At 39.7% G+C, this 19,696-nt stretch overlaps 2 protein-coding genes across 9 annotated transcripts; both read left to right on the top strand.

Annotated features, from left to right (window-relative positions):
• Positions 1 to 53: 53 nt before the first annotated feature.
• hgsnat (heparan-alpha-glucosaminide N-acetyltransferase) lies at positions 54 to 11,349 on the top strand. Of its 3 annotated transcripts, none has more exons than XM_054778533.1 (18): positions 54 to 297; positions 1,039 to 1,157; positions 1,237 to 1,373; positions 2,849 to 2,964; positions 3,057 to 3,126; positions 3,244 to 3,313; positions 3,912 to 4,015; positions 5,513 to 5,589; positions 5,671 to 5,701; positions 5,773 to 5,933; positions 6,025 to 6,149; positions 6,236 to 6,357; positions 7,248 to 7,374; positions 7,466 to 7,552; positions 7,671 to 7,748; positions 8,019 to 8,089; positions 8,196 to 8,308; positions 10,089 to 11,349. In XM_054778533.1, the coding sequence occupies exons 1-18, from the start codon at positions 120 to 122 to the stop codon at positions 10,268 to 10,270; spliced, it is 1,968 nt and encodes a 655-aa protein (XP_054634508.1). In that variant the 5' UTR covers positions 54 to 119; the 3' UTR covers positions 10,271 to 11,349. The 3 variants fall into 3 exon arrangements, with proteins under 3 accessions (XP_054634508.1, XP_054634509.1, XP_054634510.1); XM_054778534.1 differs by having other exon boundaries at positions 55 to 297; positions 6,025 to 6,140; XM_054778535.1 differs by lacking the exon at positions 54 to 297 and adding an exon at positions 379 to 786.
• Positions 8,202 to 19,606, top strand: LOC129182424 (recombining binding protein suppressor of hairless-like). 6 transcript variants are annotated; one of them, XM_054778539.1, is made up of 11 exons: positions 8,202 to 8,308; positions 12,256 to 12,294; positions 12,483 to 12,578; positions 12,654 to 12,819; positions 14,091 to 14,265; positions 14,379 to 14,516; positions 14,649 to 14,761; positions 17,831 to 17,971; positions 18,290 to 18,445; positions 18,527 to 18,630; positions 18,714 to 19,599. In XM_054778539.1, the coding sequence occupies exons 3-11, from the start codon at positions 12,490 to 12,492 to the stop codon at positions 19,030 to 19,032; spliced, it is 1,401 nt and encodes a 466-aa protein (XP_054634514.1). In that variant the 5' UTR covers positions 8,202 to 8,308; positions 12,256 to 12,294; positions 12,483 to 12,489; the 3' UTR covers positions 19,033 to 19,599. The 6 variants fall into 6 exon arrangements, with proteins under 6 accessions (XP_054634514.1, XP_054634513.1, XP_054634512.1 ...); XM_054778538.1 differs by lacking the exon at positions 8,202 to 8,308 and adding an exon at positions 11,752 to 11,978 and having other exon boundaries at positions 12,693 to 12,819; positions 18,714 to 19,606; XM_054778536.1 differs by lacking the exon at positions 8,202 to 8,308 and adding an exon at positions 11,754 to 11,978 and having other exon boundaries at positions 18,714 to 19,601.
• The last annotated feature ends 90 nt before the right edge of the window (positions 19,607 to 19,696 follow it).

Below are 19,696 nucleotides of genomic sequence, written 5' to 3' on the forward strand. Positions count from 1 at the left end.
GTGGTAAATATTAAGATACTACGTTCACAACAGCAAATAAACCTCTCCAAGTACCGTACTTTGACCCTTCTCGCTTCCACTCGACCAAAACAAGGCTGGTCGGAAGGGGCATCTCTGCTATGGCAAAAAGGAATCAAAACAAAAACACTAAAGAGAAGTCGTCGGTCAGAGTAGCATTGAAGGCGCATGACAAAGAAATGGCACAAACATCAAGAAAACATGCCATGTTTTACGTTGCAATTGTGATCGTATTCATAGCCGTTTGTGTGGCTCCATTGACAGCTGAACTATTTTCCCGTAAGTATTCGCAGTAAATTTAAACTTGAGCTAGGTTATCTTATAAGCTAATTGCTAAAATGCCTTAAAAACAAACTGTGCTTTACTACACTTCATTCGATGCTTATTCTGGAGCTTCGTATATAAGCTAATTCCTTTAGCTGTTTATCTAATTTGACGAACCCGTTTCATATATATCCACTCAGTGACAACACGAACTTCAAAGTAGCACCGAAACTAAGCACAATTCATTCATAGAAATATTAAGAAAATGACATTCACACCTTTGAAATTCCCTCTTGGGGGTAATTGTCGGATTAGATGAGCATGTGACTTTGTAGCCGTCACAAATCCAGCCCACAAGCTCACATGCCTGCTTCGCAAGCATTAACATAGCGTATCATCTCGTTCGCTCTCTCTGCTCAAATTTCTCATCAAATACCTCATCTTCCTCATTTTGCATGGTCTAAGTTTAATCAAATAATGCTGGCAGGAATTCTGTTCTTTGAGGTATGTTACAGTACGTTTGTATTTTGTAATGACTGAATGAGAACATGAAAACGGCTTTTTCCGAACATTGAAAAATAATGGATTGTGCCATTTTTAATTCGACAATTATATCGTAAAAAAGTGGATCCGATTGTAATAATATGGACGTCAAGCGCGTGTGGGTGTGGTCATCCTCAGAGGAAAAAGGAGGAACCTCATCTTAACTGCATACATATTTGTGCAATAGTTTATTTCGTGTATTTGTCCCTGCAGCTGGTTTATCTCAATATAAGCAACACACAAATTTAAAGATGGATCAGGCTTTTCTGACAGTCATCAATGAACTGGACACTGAGGTAGCGGTATCTTGGGTGTCGCAGCGGTGCTATCAGGTACTGTCAAGAGAGAAACATACACAACGTTGTCAAGATCTGTGCATAGCTAACATTTTCTTGATTTTGGATGTGCTAGTGTCTTTATCAACAGCTTGGGGTTGTCCCGGCAGTGACAAGTCCAGGTCAACCAAGCTCTCAGGAGTTCACTGTAAGCACGCAACATGAAATTACACTACAACTCAACAGCACTGCTGTCAACCTGGACCTCTGCACGTAAGTAATGAAAATTCATAGTTTTGCTTATTCGAAGTAGCCTATGTAGGCCTAAAGTTATTTTTGTATATACACTACTGTGTGTGCTGTTTGAGCGCCTTGTACGTTCATTAATTTCATTCATACTTTAATAAAATGTTGTGGGGCGCTTGTTGACCTCCATCTTGTTGCACATTGGAATCAGTTAACAGCAAGAAAATTATAGCAATAATGACGTGTGACTGACGTGTATTATTTGTGAAGTCAGGGGCCATTGTTGAAGGTGATTGATGAGTTGACAATTTGTTTGATGTCTGTTTCATTGATGACCATTATTTTAGAATTAGCATCATTCCACCTCCGTTGTCTTGTCTAACCTTTTGAGACACATTTTGAACATATCTTGTGTTGCGGCTGCATCTCCCCAAGAAACTGGTTTGTGTGTGTGCGTGAGAGATAGTGATGGGAATTTTGTCTTTTTTCAGGGAACCTTTCTTTTGGCTCAGCTCTTTAAAATGAGCTGGCGGCTTTCAGCTCCCAAAAGGCTCCTCAGATTATTCTGTTGTTTAAGTTGATTTCCCACCAAAATATGTGTAAAATGAATTTGTAATGTAAAACTACAATTATATCAAATGTTTATTGCTTATATGACTTCATGGATATGCTCAACATGGAACAAATTGCAACAAAAAGGTCCAATCTGATTGTGTGTATAATTTGTACATTTCCAACTATTTACAGTGAAACAACAAAACATGTCAACAATCAAATATAAATTTAAATGTGAAAACTAGAATAAAAGGAAGCATCCAGGTAACAGTTTTTGCTAGTCTTTGGTGAAGATGCATTCAGAAACACAGTGCCTCAGCTTTTGTTTCCTGCTGCTCATTTTCCCCACCTTTCCTTTTGACCAATCACTGGCATCTTTAACAAAAAATAGACGGGAAAAGACTCCTTCACTTCAAAGAATTGGCTTCCGTTGTTCACGTCAAAGAGTCATCTCATAGTCAAACAACCCATCACTAGTGTCGTTAACAGGAAGACGAGCTCAGACTCGCTTGGGGAGAAGTTGTTTGTCATCACCTGTTGGTTTGCATGTAAAAATCTGTACACCCCGAAAATATGAGATGACCGGACGGTCATTTTCAGACTTTTGTCTAGGGATAAAATACTATCTTATGTTCGGGTCAATACTGTACTTAACTGTCATACAAGTATAAAAATAAGTTCCAGATAACTACTGTATAACACAATTTAACAGATTTCTGCATTCATTCTTTGATGACACATGAGTGAATATATTTTTCTGAAGACTTTAGTGGAGTAAATGTGGACTGCATTATGTTTTTCCATGGCTCCCTAGTCCATTTAGTCCAAAGATTTTTCAGTTTAAAAGAATGCATAGTGTGAGAACTGTATTATGTACTAAATTACTGTTGAAGAACTGAACATGGATCAGTCTCACTAATGATGATCAAATGCGCTTTGTCCCCTAGAGTTCCGTTCCACTTTGGGGAGCGTGGAAACTATTCTCTATGGGTGAAAAATCTAAATACCTCTGTGGTTAATTGCTCCATTGTGACTGATGCAGACCCGGTCAACAGCTACATACGTGAGTCCTACACATAACTATATATACATGCATGATGTTTCATCTTGAGATACAGTAAACCTTATGTCCCACTCTGGATGTACTATATACAGCCATCTTGGTAGCCTTCCTTGTGTTTGCTGGATTGGGGTTAATGTCTGCTCTTCTAAGAGCTATAGTGGGGTAAGTCATGAATGGATATACACTCATTATTATAGTATTAAATATTAATAATGTCCAAATTTCATGTGTTTTGGCTGTGAGCTGGACTGTCTAACCAGCTTCATATCTTTCCCTAAGATTGGATCTAGTGAGGGGCGTCCTCTTCAGAATAGGTGGTACCTTTGAGACAGAGAGGCTCATCAACTCTGTGAGTGAAATGCAACTTTTTGTATTAATGTTTCACAAATATATTGTGCATATATGTCAAATCATGCTCATACATATATTGTGCCAAGTACATGATGCATCATCTGGCTGTCATGATTTTACCACTCCACACAATTGTTAAAGGTTCATATATTGAATGGAAGCTAAAAATACCTGCTCTTGGTAAGGAAAAACAGTCTTCAACAATCAAGATGTGTACAGTAAAAACACAATGGTAACACGGAGCAATAAAATTGTTACTTTGCTAGTTTCCCTCCACTAAGACAAAGATAACAGAAAACAAATACATATGAAAGGGGAGGTAGGCAATCTACAGAACAATTTTAAAAGACAGTGTACTGGAGTTGGCTAGGAAAAAACTAATTGTGCAAATGGAATAATGTGCAAAGATGTAAGCATTCAACTATTGAAGTATTATAGGTTGCAGTGGTGTTGCACAGTGTAGACATACAAGTATAAGCAGAGAAAAAGTTCATTCATACAACTCTCATTATGTTTAACACTGTCATGTACAATATTTTTATAAGCATCTATTTAATTTTTGTTTAATTTGAAAAGTGATAAATGTCACCCTCCAGGAACTCGGCTCCCCCGGCAGGGTAGTGACACCAGTTACTGACAACATCCTCCCCCCGCCACCCAGTCCCAGCAAGAGGCTACGTTCTTTGGACACATTCAGAGGGTAATTCTGGGGTTGTTTTGTATCAATAAGACACACATAGCAAAAGGAGAACTTAATTCATTCAATACCAAAGACGTATTTATTTCCTTTTTTTTAAACTCGAACACTTGCTCCCAAAGACTTATTTATACCTCTTTTAATTTTTGCACAAGAGGCAAAAAGAGGTGACGACGCAACACTTAAGACTAAAAGAGGTCACTGTTAGTTCAGTTTTAAGCCATAAGAACGGCCACAAGGTGGCAGAAGTGCATTTGATGAGAGCTTGGAATGGCTGGTTTGTATGTATTAACACTGGACAGCAAGGTGGAAGTGAGAGAGCGTAGCGCGCAGCAGGTTAAACATTGTAGGGACATTTTAACGCATGCGCGCACACGTAGTTTAGTTCCAAATGTGAAAATTGTAAATAGCTCATGGTGTTATATTTTTAAATAAATTGTCAGTTTGATGTAAAACAACCCTATTTTGCGTTGTTTATGTTGTGGTGCAGTTGTTTAGATATGAACAAATGTCTGCGAAATGTCTGTTTTCACAGAAAGCTGTTTTTCTCCATTTTTTTTGTTGGGAACTGATATTTTCCTGAAGCTTACCTATGTTCTACTACTAATTACTAAAGAACGGAAAAAGGGAGAAACATATTTTTTTTTCTGCCGAAAGACGAGAGTCTAATCTTTCTTTTGGTAGGCTCAGTGTTGATATAGCCATAGAACACAATATTCTGTGTGCCTTGAAATATCAGTCAAAATAGTCTATAATGGCCGGTACTAAAGGGGTTGAATTTTGAAAAATGGCTTGGACTGAATCAATTAATAATAAAGTCAAACGCTCAACAACGTAGTTTAGACTTCAGCTCAACACAACCGTCCAAATCAAGTTCAAACTATCATGTGCAATGTTAACACATCTTGTGAGATTGTGAGCATCTAAAGGACTAACTCTAGTATCGTTTTTTTAATGATGGCAAAAAGGAATTTGTCATCAGAAGCATAGAATCAAGAATGTAAGTCATTGTAACATGGGGAAGGTTCATTCAACGGCTTTTATTTTTTTTTACAAAAGCAATTGATGAGCTATATTTATCAAATTTGTTCTATGTACTCAGTGGTTTATCACAGTTTTAAATCAAATCACATTGCATTGAGTATCTTTTTCTCAAATGTTCTCAGTCGTTCGCTCCTCTCTGTCCATAAATGTATTGTGTCATGCACGAATTGGTGGAATTAACGGTGGATGTCTTCCTTAATTGATCTTATACTTTAACTGACTCTGCATATCTGATTTTGTTTCAATAAGCCATGCTACAACTATTTTTTTTTTTAACTGAAGCTATTTAATCTACAGGGTTCTTGAAATACACAAATGCAATGTGATTTCAAACTTGAATAACCGCTGAGTACCCAGAACAAATCAGATTAACATTTCATTTGCTTTTGTAATACATTTTTTAAATTGTGAAGAGATTTTGTGGACACCCTGTATATGTCATGTCATGCCTGACAGGATCTCCTTGGTTATTATGGTGTTTGTCAACTATGGAGGCGGGCGATATTGGTTCTTCAGACATGAAAGCTGGAATGGTGAGGCTCTAAGTTTCATTGACGTAAACTTTTTTTTTTGCGTATTCTTGCTTCTAAAAAAGACACATTGTGTCATTTCAGGTCTTAGTGTTGCAGATCTGGTCTTCCCCTGGTAAAGATTGTATTGTTTTTGCACACATCTCATTTTTGTTTGTCATGTTCACATCATCCCTTCCTTTCTAGGTTTGTTTTCATAATGGGAACATCCATCGCACTTTCAATCAATTCACTGCTCCGCTCAGGCTCGAGGCGCACCTCACTGCTGAAGAAAGTCGTGTGGAGGAGCCTGCAGCTCTTCATCATCGGCGTCATCATCATCAATCCCCACTACTGTCTGGGGCCTTGTGAGTTTTGAGCTCCAATTTTGGTCGTCTTTGTGCTACTCTCACATGTTCATTTCATCTTCGTAAATAACACCACACTCGACGATCACAGTGTCATGGGACAACCTGCGGATTCCAGGTGTGCTGCAGCGCCTCTCCTGGTCATACCTGGTTGTAGCTTGTCTTGATCTGTTGGTTGCCAGAGGTCACGTTGACATCCTCCCAACGGTTAGTGACGTAAGGGAGCCGGGTAGATATAAATGAAACATAATTGCATGTTGATGATGAAAATGTTGTAACTGAAACCACTGTCTTGATCCTAGAATGCATGGTGGTCCTCTTGCATTGATGTCCTGCTCTACTGGCCCGCATGGCTCTTTGTGCTCCTCTTGGAAGTCCTTTGGCTCTGCCTCACTTTTCTACTTCCTGTGCCAGGCTGCCCAACGTGAGTCAAACGGTGAAATGCATTACTGTATAGCAGTGGTCCCCAACCTTTTTTGACCCACTGACTGGCTCATGTTTCCACAAAATGGGCGGGGGCGGCGCAACACCATAGCGATCTAAAGTGTCTTATTTATTATGTATTGTGTAAAACTAAGACAATAACAACATCAAATTAAAAGCTCATAATGAATACAGACCTACCATCCACCAGTACGAGCCTGGAGTTTGTTTTTCAGAGAGAAGATTATTATGTCGCTGTTTGATGTGTGTGGTAAAAGGCAGTGCACTATCATGAATTAACTTGAGGTTGTGCACCAACAAATATGCACATTAGCACTTAATAGCATCATCAAAACTTACCTTTATGCTTTCCCACAAATTATAGCATTTAGGATAAAAAAATGAGGTGAAAGAAAAAGGTGAAAAATACAGTATAGTAGTTTTATCTGTGCAGCCTGGGAGAAAGTTAGCACACGCAACGGGTCGCTGCTCGCAACAAACAACATATACTGTACATGCCAAAACTATGGGATTTGTAACTGTATATTATTTTTTTAAATAAAACAATGGCCCATATTTCCAAAATTGATATGTATTTACATAAAATTCAGTGTCGTTATTTACATTTTTTTTATTAAACGTATATATATATTTTTTTATCATTGTAGCTGAAAGCTTCCCGCCTGGTGGTGTTTAATGTGTATGTAACTAGCGAGTGGAGTTGTGTAGGTTATACGTTGTTTGTTACCAGCATAGCTCACAAGGTTGTGACGAGCACAAAGTACATCAACAGCAGCATTCTATAACCAGTCTAGGATAGTTAGGTCTAGGCAAATGTTTGTGCCCTAAAAAGTTTAGTTTTGAATTTGACTTTTCTCTCCTTTGTATCAGTGGCTATCTTGGTCCAGGTGGCATTGGGGACATGGGCATGCATGCCAATTGTACCGGTGGAGCAGCTGGTCTTGTTGACCGCTGGCTGCTCGGAGAAAACCACATCTACCAGACGCCATCAACACGGGTTAGTGAGAGATATATACAGCCAGATGACTAAAATGCGTATAAATGTGCTAATCGCAGAGTGTGTAGCCTGAAGTATATTTTCATTGAAGGTCATATACGACACTCATGTGCCATACGATCCTGAGGGTGTTCTTGGCAGCATCAACTCCATTCTTATGGCTTTTCTTGGGTTGCAGGTATATCTGTATCGGCATGTCTATCTTTCAGTGTCTTATCTTGTCTGCCTAATTTCAACCTCACAATTCCTATGACTCATTAGAACCTTTTTAATTGTTGTGTGTTCAATTTTCCCAGGCAGGAAAGATAATCATACATTACAGAGATCTTCATTCAAGTATTATATCAAGGTTCCTCATTTGGGGTCTCTTTTTGGTAAGCACATTTGCTGTACACACTCTTTTGGTACACCTGCAAAATCAAATGAGACCCAATGATATAGCTCTGCAACAATTACAACTGCAGTAATAAACTGTTTGATTAATATGCAAAGCTTTAAAGCATTGTTATACTTGTAAAGGAATCCATTGGCAATACAAGTAAAGCAAGTGTGGCTGTATATCACATTTGCTGAACATACTTATACAGTATCTACTGCACAATGTGATATCATGTAATATTTTTGTACGTATGTATATCACACAGGGAGTCATTTCAGCAGTTCTCACCAAGTGTTCCACAGACCAGGGGTTCATTCCTGTCAATAAGAACCTATGGTAACACTGTTTAAGTTTCTAAAGTCTTTGATGCCTTGTGCCAAAATACTTGATGATTGTAGTGTGAGTGAGCATGTAACGTGTAAAGTGTCATTCTTATTTCTAGGTCTCTGTCCTATGTGACAACACTGGCCTGTTTTGCCTTTGTGCTGCTTGTACTGGTCTACTACAGCGTTGATGTGAAAAATTGGTGGTCTGGAGCACCTTTCTTCTACCCTGGTGAGCATTTCACTCATAGATGGTAGGTTAGCGATGGACTTGGGTTCTTTCTATGCACATATGACAACTAACCACAACGTTTTTTTGTAAATCAGTGGGGTAGTTTTTGTGTAATTCTACTATCTGCCTAATAAACAACCAACGTGTAAAAACTCTTCAGCACTGATAGCAGTTTGCTAGTTTTGATCCTGCCTGTTGACTATGAAGTGTCCGTCATTTGTGTGCGTTGTGTGACTCAACAAGACCACACACAACCTTTTGGACACACACACCCTTTTGGACAAAATCCCTCCTTTGGACAGACCCAGACAGATTGCTAAAAGAGCCTATTCACTTGCATAATAAAGATGATTAAACGATTATCTGACCGGAATCTTTCCATGGTGTCCCAACTTTAAAAGAACCACTACCCCTTCTTAATAGTAACCGAAATACAAAAATACATACAAGTACAACCAACGAGAAAGCCTCATTTTTGGGTGAATCCCTACTCACAGTGATGAGGTTTCACATGCCGTGCCGTGTGGGGATTAATTGCAACACCAATACAAATGAAATCTCCAAGATTAAACACTCTTAATGCACAAAATAATCATCAAACTTGCTTATTTGTTGATATGATGCACACAGAGCAATGAACAACTTCATGCTCTGTCTCCTTCCTGCTCAGGTCTCATCGTGCTGTGAGGCATTCAGATGCACTCGTAATTGTGAGTGTTAGGCGCTAATTTTTGTTTGGAATTTGTTTTGCAGAGAGATGTTTGAAGATCATCTCTGTGTGGAGTTTGCACGTTCTCTCCGGGTACTCCGGTTTCCTCCCACATTGTTAGGTTAATTTCTGACTCTAAATTGTCCATAGGTATGAATGTGAGTGTGGATGGTTGTTTGTCTATATGTGTCCTGCGATTGGCTGGCGACCAGTCCAGGGTGTACCCCGCCTCTCCCCCGAAGTCAGCTGGGATAGGCTCCCTGCGACCCTAGTGAGGATAAGCGGCATAGAAGATAGATAGATGGATGGATGTTTGAAGATAGCTGTTTGCCAGCATGAATTAACTTGAGGTTCTGCACAAATCCGACAAACAAATATTCACATTAGCACTCAATAACATCATCCAATCTTACTTTTATGCCTTCCCGTATGTTATCAGCATTTGGGACTAAATATGAGGTGAAAGAAAAGAGGGAAAAATACAGTATAGTAGTCTAGCTGTGCACCATGGGATAAAGTTAGATGGTGCGTTTGAGCAAAGTGGGACATGTCACCACGCGCAACAAACGACGTACTGTATGCAAAACTGTGTGATTTCTAACGTTTTCTTTTTTTATGAAGTAATTGCCCATATTTCCAAAATTGATATCCATTTACATTAAATTTGATGTGTTTTTTTACAAAAAAAAGTTTTCAGTGTTGTTTTTTGTAAATCATTACCCCTGAACGATTGGCTGGTTGGGGACCTCTGTCTTACAGCATGATTGGGGATATTTTGCTCTTTTGTACTTTTGGAAAATACTGTAAGAATTCCACTTTTATTGAATTGACTTCTTTATTTTATAATGTAAGATTAATGTCTACATCAGCAAACATTAACCGTAGAATCAAATTGAATTGAATCGTATTGAATTTAATCTGTCAGTATCAATCAGCTAAGCATTATTGTCTTTGTAAATATTTAAATTTATATTTGTTTTAGGAACTAGGAAACTATAACATATGAAAACTTCCACAATCATCATGACATCGACGTACCTGGCTTTCACTTTTTTTTTTATTTTTTATCAGGCATGAACTCTATTCTTGTGTACGTGGGCCATAAGGTCTTTGAGGACTACTTCCCCTTCCGGTGGCGCATGGTCAACACTCAGTCCCATGCTGAGCACCTCACACAGAACCTGGTGGCTGTTTGTTGTTGGGTCCTCATCTCCTATGTTCTCTATAGGAAAAAGATATTCTGGAAAATTTAAAAGGTGGAGCCCGTTTGAATGAATCACTTTGCATTCAGCCAAAAATGGCAGTTATTTTTTGTTTTTTGTCATCATTGCTGAAGTTATCTAAAAACACTTTTGGAAAGGGTGAGGCTCTTTTACCATGTATGGACTATATTTTTGTACTCCTTTTTCATTGTCTCTTTATTTCCCCAAACAGGCTATTTTGGTCACATCCATACTGTACATAGGGCAGCCTGAGGGCTTCTCACACAACTTCTCGTCAGCTGACTTATGTTACGACTCAGGAAGAACTGTTGAGTTAAATGATATATTATGAATATAATGAATGTCACTGTTCGTCTTTATTTCCCCCAGTATTTGCACCGCAGACTGCAGTAGCAGAATAGAAAAGTGATTGCTCGCTGGCTGGGTCCTTGTGAAGTTGCTTAAAGTTATGAAAAAAATCATCACTTAATGTATCATCAACTGTAATTTTTCAAGAATGGAAGCAATAGCATGTAGCTCTCTTGGCCCTTTGTGGCCTGTCTGGACATTTGCCAGCAGAAAATGGGTAATTGCTCACTTTTTATATTTCATGTGGCACTGACTAAGTGACATTACAGCAAAAGCTATTGTGAACCGACTCTTAGTAAATGCACAATATTGCCAAATGTTTCAGTACAAAAGAGCATTAAAGTTCAAAATCTGTAGCTCGCTAATTATTTTCTGTAAGTGTGTGTGAGTGTGCTGCGATTGGCTGGCGACCAGTCCAGGGTGTACCCCCCTCTTGGAGTCTTGGAGCTGGAATAGGCTCTAGCATACCCCCACGACCCTAATCAGGATAAGCAGCATAGAAGATGGATGGATGGATGAATGTGTTTGTGTTTTGGCTGTCCCAAAAAAGTATTTTTATGTTCTTATAAATTCATCCACTTTATTTTACCATGCAAGATGCATTTGACCAGGTCCTACAACAGAGTCAGTGTGACCTGTGAAAATGACATTGCTGTGTAAATGATGAAATTGTTGAAACTTAAGCATATAGTTCAAAAGGAACATTTTGTAATAAAACATAATGCAGAATACTGATGTGGTTGAGCATCACTGTGGAATTTGAATGAAATAAATGATGAAAGCCTTTGTTTGCATGTTTTATAGCAGTATTTTAGATCTTAGCATGTAATAGAAATGGAATATGTTTAACATTGACAGTCATTTTACTTTACCTAGTGTTTTAAGCGAAATAGTTAATACAGTCTTAGATCTTATTAGAGCATGTTGATGTTATGCTATTATGGTCAGTAAGTGTATGTGAAGTATTACAATTTACTGCTTCCTTCATTGCGCAGCACAGCGTGGGAACCTAGTTTAGATTGGAACGTCCTTGAGAAAGAAAAAAACTGAAGCGAGAGCGCCCGTCGATGTCGCGATATCGCCGGTCACATTCCATTGGTGTTTATTGTGAGAATTTTCCTCTTCTCGCGGGACTACAACTTTCCCACGCCCGTTGTTTGGACTCCTTGTCGCCTCTCCCGCCTCCCACTCTTGTTTCTCCTAATTATCCTACCCACTTTTTGACCTCCTAAACATCAGAAATTGATCCAGTCTCCCCCTTCTCCTAAAAATGTAGTTCTAGTGGTAATGGTGATTGTTGCCTCAGTGTGGAGTGTCCGGGGGAGGGATCTCGCGATTGTTCGGAGAGGAAGGGGGGCGTTATTTGGAAAATGGCGCCCGTTGTTACCGGGTAAGTGATGATTTCGTAGCACCAATGTTTGCTTACCCTAACCGGGTATAGGGTAGCTTTGTTCGGGCATATTTAAGATGGTTCAGTACTGACTTTTCGACCCAGCGACGTGTTAAAGTTGTGGTGGCAGTATCACTGCTTTTGGACCTGTCGCATATGTACTCATTGTGTCAAACTATGCCATGAAGTTTTTGTTTTGGTCTTAACACCGAATGTGTGCTTGCACAAATACATTATGTAGTTTTGACTCCCATTTTTTTCAATGTATTTTTTTTAGGAAGTTTGGAGAGCGATGTCAGCCCCAGCGTTTAACAAGGTAGACATATTAAAAACACATTATTGCCAAAATTGTACTGCAATCAAACTTAACGAGACAAGCCAAAAATAGAAGAGGGAGGTTGTACTGCAATCAAGAGTTCTCAGTTGGTTTGTTTTGGTTAGCTCCATGAAGTGGGTACTGATACAAAACGTTATAACGTGTGATAACGTTTTGCTTCTTTTCAGGGAAGCAATGAGGACGTATTTGAAAGAGAAAGACGATCAAACAGTCCTCATACTCCATGCAAAAGTTGCACAGAAGTCCTATGGCAACGAGAAAAGGTTTCTGTGGCTTTTATTGGTACAGTATTGGCTTCATAGAGGAATGTCTTTGGTTAAGTTTTTGTTGTAAATTAGGTTTTTCTGCCCTCCACCATGCGTCTATCTGCTGGGCAGTGGTTGGCAGAAGAAGATGGAGAGAATGGAAAAGGAGGGCTGCACGGAGCAGGAATCCCAGACCTGTGCTTTTATTGGGATTGGCAACAGTGAGCAGGAGATGCAACAACTAAACCTAGAGGGAAAGGTGAGGAGACACTCACAACGTCATCTGCACGATCTAAGAAGGTCCGATACACAAGTTGTATCAAAAGATCTGCCTTGATAAGATGATAATGCTTAGTTTTGGTGCATGATAAACATTGTTTAATTACAGTTTTTTTCTCCATTGGTTTGGCTTGTTTCCTGAAACAGAAATGCTATTTTCAAAACTATCATTTGGTCAAACAGTCTCACAGTTCAGCACACCACCATAGCTCACTTGCAAAAGCTCATATCTCTCTCAAAACCGTTCACTCATGTGTCAAAACTAAATTCATTCTCCATTTAAATTGTCAGTGCCACCAAAATACATCTTTCCTTTGTTTAGATGTTTTGTCACTCACTATCACTACAGCAGAGGACCACTGTAATATCTCTCATGTCCACTTGTCAGTCTTAGCCCAGTTCTTCACTGACACTGATTGCTGTGCTTGTTTTTTGTCTAGCTAACAGAATACAATTGTGTTGAAAACTGAAAAAAAAAGATTTAGCCTCCAAGATTTTGACGTCACACATTGCACTCATACTGCCAAGGAAATTGTACTATTTTTATTCATATACAGATAAAAGAGTAAGAGAACGTAAGAATGTCTACACTACAGCATAACATACTGTAATATAAACACGTAAACAATGAATCTAGGAAAATGATATGTCGCATACAGTGCAGTAAATAAAACACTTCTTCACTGGTTGCTGTCCTCACACTGCTGTCTGGTCACAGACTCTCATCCCATCACAGTGCAAGTTCTAGTTTCACCTGTCAAATCATCAATTTATCCAATGTTTCAAGAGATTAATATATGTTATCCATGGTATTACAGTATATTCCTGATTAATTTTGACAATTGAACAGACGGTTGTGCATGTAAAGACTTATACAATGAAATGATGCTGACATGTTTTGGAGAGAACAACCATTAGACCTGAGAATCGACGATCAGTTTAGAGCAACAAGATGTATTCAATTGAAACTGTGCTAAATGCAGGCTTACTGTAGCTACTGTACCTGTACTTAATCATTTGCAAATATGTACTTAGACAATGATACATCATGTACTAAGACATTTGCGATTTGATTAAATGAATGAGAAATTGGACCGTGTTCGATTGTTCAAGTGTACTTAATGTTACGGCAAGTGAAAGTACCTTTATGGGGAAGCAGTCCTGGGAAATATAACTTTTTGCTTTATCATTATCCTGTGTAATGTTTCATTTCCGCTGAACCAACTTAATTTTTTTTTCTCCCTGCATCAGCATTTCTGCGCAGCTAAGACGCTGTACATCAGTGACACAGACAAAAGGAAACACTTCATGCTGTCTGTGAAGATGCTGTATGGAAACAGCGCCAACATCGGAGTCTTCCTTAGCAAACGAATCAAAGTAATCTCCAAGCCTTCCAAGAAAAAGCAGTCCTTGAAAAATGCAGACTGTAAGAGTCAACACACATTTTCGCTAGCTTTTTCAAAGTAATGTATGCATGCATGTAATGTAATGTAATGTAATAATAAACATTCTCCTCATCTGTGCCTCTTTGTCTCTCAGTGTGTATTGCATCAGGAACAAAGATAGCTTTATTTAACCGCCTGCGATCACAAACGGTCAGCACCAGGTATCTCCATGTGGAGGGGGGAAACTTTCACGCCAGCTCCCTGCAGTGGGGCGCCTTCTATATCCACCTCTGTGAGTCACACTTTTGCCTTTTAATTGTCACAATTACCTCTGGTTTGGTTTCCTTTCCGCACGCGTTGTTCTGTAGCCTCTTATCATGTTATGGTGTATAACTTTAGCATTGTGTTTTCTCTCATTTTCAAGTGGATGATGATGAGTCAGAAGGGGAGGAGTTTGCTGTACGAGACGGCTACATTCACTACGGCCAGACCGTCAAACTGGTGTGCTCTGTAACTGGCATGGCACTGCCAAGACTGGTATGCTTGTGTTTCTTTACATACACTATATGGACAAAAATAGCGGGACATCTGGCCAATACAGAAAGTGAAAATGAAAGAAGCTGTAACTGCTTCCATTCTTCTGGTACTGTATATACCAGGGGTCACCAACGTGGTGCCCGTGGGTACCAAATAGCCCCTCACGACCATATGAGGTGCCCGCAAGCCTTCAGGTTTTCAGTTAATAATGAAAGAACAGTCAAAAGAAATGCATTCTGAAATACAAAATGTGAGTTGTGGACACCAGCATTTTGTTAATGTTCTGGTAAAACAAGCATATTCGCTTTGTTTGGGTTTAAAATAAGCTCTGAAAATAAATGTTACAAAAATGAGTAGCTCTTGGCCATTTTCATTTTGTAAAAGTAGCTCTCACAAGGAAAAACGTTGGTGACCCCTGATATACAGTATACCATGAGATGTTGACGTGAATTTTTGTCCATTAATCCAAAAGTACTTTAGTAAGGTCCGAGGTCATTGATGTTGGACCCGAGAGCAGTGGCGGCTCTGTCTAAATATTAAATACTTCACAAACTAATATTAAATACATCACATCATGACAACCCCCCGAGCCCACCTTTCCTCATCCTCAACACACACTCCCACAACTGTTTTTTTTTTAACTGCTGAAGGTGCTACAAAATATTGCACAAGCTCCCTGTAAATTGCATTTGATTTACGTCCCTATTTACATAATTAAACCTCTCAGTCGTTTGCTCAGTCTGAGGAGCATAGGGGGCCGCGAGAATCCCGTATCCCGCCTGTAGAGGGCGCCCATCTGCCACACAAAACATGACATGGGGAGGAAATGAGTGCTGGCCACAAATACATGGGATTTTTTTTTTCCTTCCCCCCTCACGCCGCCCCAAGAGAATGTCGCCCTGGACAACTGCCCATGTGGCCCATAGCTAGAACCGCCACTGAGAGAGGGCCTGCTCGCTCACAATCAGTTTTAGTTCGCTGTTGTAGTTAGCTTCGACAAAGCAGCAAACAGACTTATCAAGACCATACAATTCGCGATACATGGATCACGATAACGATAACTTCTTATATAGAGTGAAACAAAACCAAAACAATATATTTCATATTTATGATTTTATTCAGTTTAGATTTTGCAGCCTTCAGCTGGAATAGGCTCCAACTTACATGTGACTTTGAGAGCAAGCAGTATAGAAAATGGGTGGATATTTTGCAGCATACTTTAAGCAGAATACAGCTAGCAATGGTGCAAAAACAATTAGACTGTTTTAATACAAGGTAACTATAGAACAGGATTTTATTTTAGGTGTATGGCAAACAGTGACACTATTTTACACTCATTCAGAAAACCATGTCTCTCAAGCAGATCAAATCTAAATACAGTCAAACCTGTCTTAGCGGCCACCTTTATAGAACAGCCACTTGCCTATAGCAGCCACTGAAAAATCCCTGCAGCAAATTTACATGTTATAGACCCTGTGTATAGCAGTCACCTGTCTAATGCGGCCAGCGGCCACCCATTTTGTCTCCCTTGGTCAATATCTGACTGCATATAGCGGCCAAATTACCGACTCAAGTAGAAGCTTAATGCACAAAAAAGTTTCGTTTTTCAGTCAATGAATCCGTCGTGTGTAGACTTTAATTACTGAGTCCTAGCTCAGTCACAATCATTCACAAGATCCACACAAACTGTCAGTTGTTCCACATAAAACTTTACATCCACGCCAACATAAACACACTTTCCAACTCTCTCGAAACTTACAGCTAGCACTGAGCCTAGCTCTCCTGCTCGGGACGCCCACCGTCACTTCCTGATGAACTAAAGCTGTAATGACATAATGTGGGAGGAAACCCATGCAAACTCTACGCAGTGATGTCTAATGGAGATTTGAACCTAGATATTCCAGACCTCCTGACTCTCTGGCCAACATGCTAACCACTAGGCCACTGTGTGGCTCTCACAGTTGTATTATATTCATGAATAAAGCATGCTGTTTTGCGGTCGAATAGAGCTATTAGTAAAAAAATATATATATATTCATAAGCAAATGTTATTTATTTCATGCCTAAATTAAGCCTTTTTAAGATAAAAAATACCCATGAAAAGCTGAAACTAAACTCCGAACCCCCAGTGTCACTTTCTGTTCACTCCTCACTCAGGTCCCCCTGAGGGGAACACATTTATAGGAAAACACACGAGCACAGGTCTTAATTATGTTTTAAATGACTTATTTACTCTTCTTTTGTGTACTATATTGGCCAATACGAGTGTAAAGGTGCTATGGGATGTTATTTCATGTATAGAGGGCTCTAATGTTGAAAAACATGTTTAGAAGGCTGTAAACAGGCTTACTATAACTATCACGATTGGGTCTGGAACTAATTACTTAATTACTGTCTCTATTTATTTTTTTATTTAAAATTGTTTCTGAGTATGACTTGATGGAGCCTGCACACCACCAGTGCTACTTGTACCACAATTTGAGAACCACTGGTGTAACAAAACCTGAAAATAATAATTTAGTCTTAACACATTAAATAAAATATTATTTCTTAAATATTTTTTTATTAAAGTGCAGAAAGGCATGCTGGGTAGCCCAGCGGCAGCTCCTTCCGCCTACCCAGCATGCGGCAGAAAAAAATTCTGTTCCCTAGCGTGGGGCGTGACAGAAAATCATTGAGAACCATTGAGCTACAGCAAAGCCCTGCGACTGACTGGCGACCAGTCCAGGGTGTACCCCGCCTCTAGAAGTCAGCGGGGTTAGGCTCCAGCATACCTGTGACCCTAGTGAGGATAAGCGGCATAGAAAATGAATGGATGGATGAGCTACGGGAAACTCGGCTACATCTATACTTAGGCATAATTACTCTCATCAGCATTAATCTGCATTATATGACACTAGCATGGAAATAACAACTCAGAACATTCAAGGAGAGCTCCTCATCCAGCAGATTTAAGAATATTTATTTTTTAAATATACATTTTTCCATGTCTGATGATGCAGGTGTAATTAAATGGCCATCCCTAGCAAACAGTTTGGATTAATGTTGTGTTTTCCCTCAATTTCTCAGACCATACGCAAGGTAGACAAGCAGGCAGCATTGATGGACGCAGACGACCCGGTGTCACAGCTCCATAAGTGTGCATTCTACCTAAAAGACACAGAACGGATGTACCTTTGTCTCTCGCAAGATAGAATAATTCAGTACCAGGTAAGCAGCCAGAGTTCTGTTCTAAAAGTTGGTCAGGGATGTTTCTATGAAAATGTGTTGGAAGTGTACATACATTTTCTGAAATGTTGGCCTCCTCTCTAATAGACCCCATTTTTCAACTAACATATTTATGGCACAACTGAAGGTACCGTACGGGAGTACAAGCCAGTAGATTACAGCCGGATTTTGTTTGCATTGCCACAGTGTGTGCGTGTGTGCATAAGCAGTATGCAAATAGCCGCATGAGCGCCGTAAAAATTCCAGTCTCAAAGAGTTTGTTAGTTTGGTGTTAGTAAATTTTGTTATTTATTTCTTCAGGCCGCACCGTGCATCAAAGAAGGAAACAAAGAGATCATTAACGATGGAGCCTGTTGGACCATTATCAGCACCGACAAGGCCGAGTATACGTTCTATGAAGGCATGGGCCCCGTGACCACCCCTGTCACTCCTGTTCCTGTGGTGGAGAGTCTGCAGGTACACACAGAGTTTTCAATGTGGAAAATCCTTGTTTGGTTCATCTATAAATGCCTTTTCTTTTGCTGTATGTGTGCACAGTTAAATGGTGGAGGAGATGTGGCCATGCTAGAGATAACTGGTCACAACTTCACCCCCAGCTTGAGGGTGTGGTTTGGAGATGTGGAGGCTGACACCATGTACAGGTGTGGTGTTTTGCACCTAGAGTGGCTGTATGTGTGCCAACTTAAATATTCAAAGGTGTTTTGTCTTCTATATATCTGTTAAGATGCGGCGAGAGCATCCTGTGTGTGGTACCAGACATTTCTGCCTTCAGGGAGGGCTGGCGCTGGGTTAGACAGCCCGTGCAAGTTCCTGTCACGCTGGTCCGTAATGATGGAATCATTTATGCCACCTCCCTCACCTTCACCTACACATCGGAACCAGGGCCACGTCCCCACTGCAGTGTTGCAGAGGCCATTCTGAGGACACACAGCACCTCCTCACCATCCCATACTTCTTCACCTTCTTCCTCTTCATTAGGCGGACTCACGAATGGCCAGGGGGCTTACAGCAGTGGTGATCCAGGTGTGTCAGTGTTGTCATAGTGATGCTCACACAGAAAGACATACAATGAAGCAGGCTTGTTTCCAAGGAGGGCATTTTGACAACACCCGATTGGAGATCAACTGTGGAGGTGGATGGAGAAAATAAATGACTGTTTAGCGCCATCTAGTGGACAGTGGTGACCCTGACACAAAAATCCTCACTCAAAAATGTGCCTCTCAGCTGCGCTGTTTCATGACATTTGTATTACAGTATAGTTTATATAGCTTTTATACCACTAAGCTCATCTTTTTTAACTAACAAAAGATGTGAAATTGTTGCAATCGTTTTTGTATGAACAAGAGATACTGCTAAACCTTTTTGCTATTACATTTTACTATTCCATTTTACAAGCTTTTGCTGCGGTACGTTTTGATTATCGCTTGTCGTACCATTTGCATAGTATGTTCACGTTTGTTAGCTAGTTGAAAGTTATCTGGTTATGTTGTTTGAGACAAGAATGGCAAAATATTCTAAACACCTCTCAGTATAGTCCCTGCAAACTCCAGCCACAACAATAAACATTACATCTTGTTCAATGAATCAATCAAAACTGAGCATTACCTTTGTAAAAGCATTATTTGTGATCTTGAATCTTAATACATTGTAAAGGTGTTCCTAATCATGTGCCCTGTGATTGCCCTTTACCTGTTTTTTTTGTGTGTT

Source organism: Dunckerocampus dactyliophorus, chromosome 6 (assembly GCF_027744805.1).
Source record: "Dunckerocampus dactyliophorus isolate RoL2022-P2 chromosome 6, RoL_Ddac_1.1, whole genome shotgun sequence".
NCBI classification, from domain to species: domain Eukaryota; kingdom Metazoa; phylum Chordata; class Actinopteri; order Syngnathiformes; family Syngnathidae; genus Dunckerocampus; species Dunckerocampus dactyliophorus.

What these genes read in the sequence shown, in the direction of transcription:
- hgsnat (XM_054778533.1), top strand. Translation starts at nt 120, where the DNA reads ATGGCAAAAAGGAATCAAAACAAAAACACTAAAGAGAAGTCGTCGGTC. An exon ending in GTCAACCTGGACCTCTGCAC is followed by an intron (nt 1,374 to 2,848) that starts GTAAGTAATGAA and finishes TTTGTCCCCTAG; the next exon opens with AGTTCCGTTCCACTTTGGGG. An exon ending in CTTCTAAGAGCTATAGTGGG is followed by an intron (nt 3,127 to 3,243) that starts GTAAGTCATGAA and finishes TCTTTCCCTAAG; the next exon opens with ATTGGATCTAGTGAGGGGCG.
- LOC129182424 (XM_054778536.1), top strand. Translation starts at nt 11,959, where the DNA reads ATGGCGCCCGTTGTTACCGG. An exon ending in TCCTATGGCAACGAGAAAAG is followed by an intron (nt 12,579 to 12,653) that starts GTTTCTGTGGCT and finishes GTTGTAAATTAG; the next exon opens with GTTTTTCTGCCCTCCACCAT. An exon ending in GTCCTTGAAAAATGCAGACT is followed by an intron (nt 14,266 to 14,378) that starts GTAAGAGTCAAC and finishes TTTGTCTCTCAG; the next exon opens with TGTGTATTGCATCAGGAACA.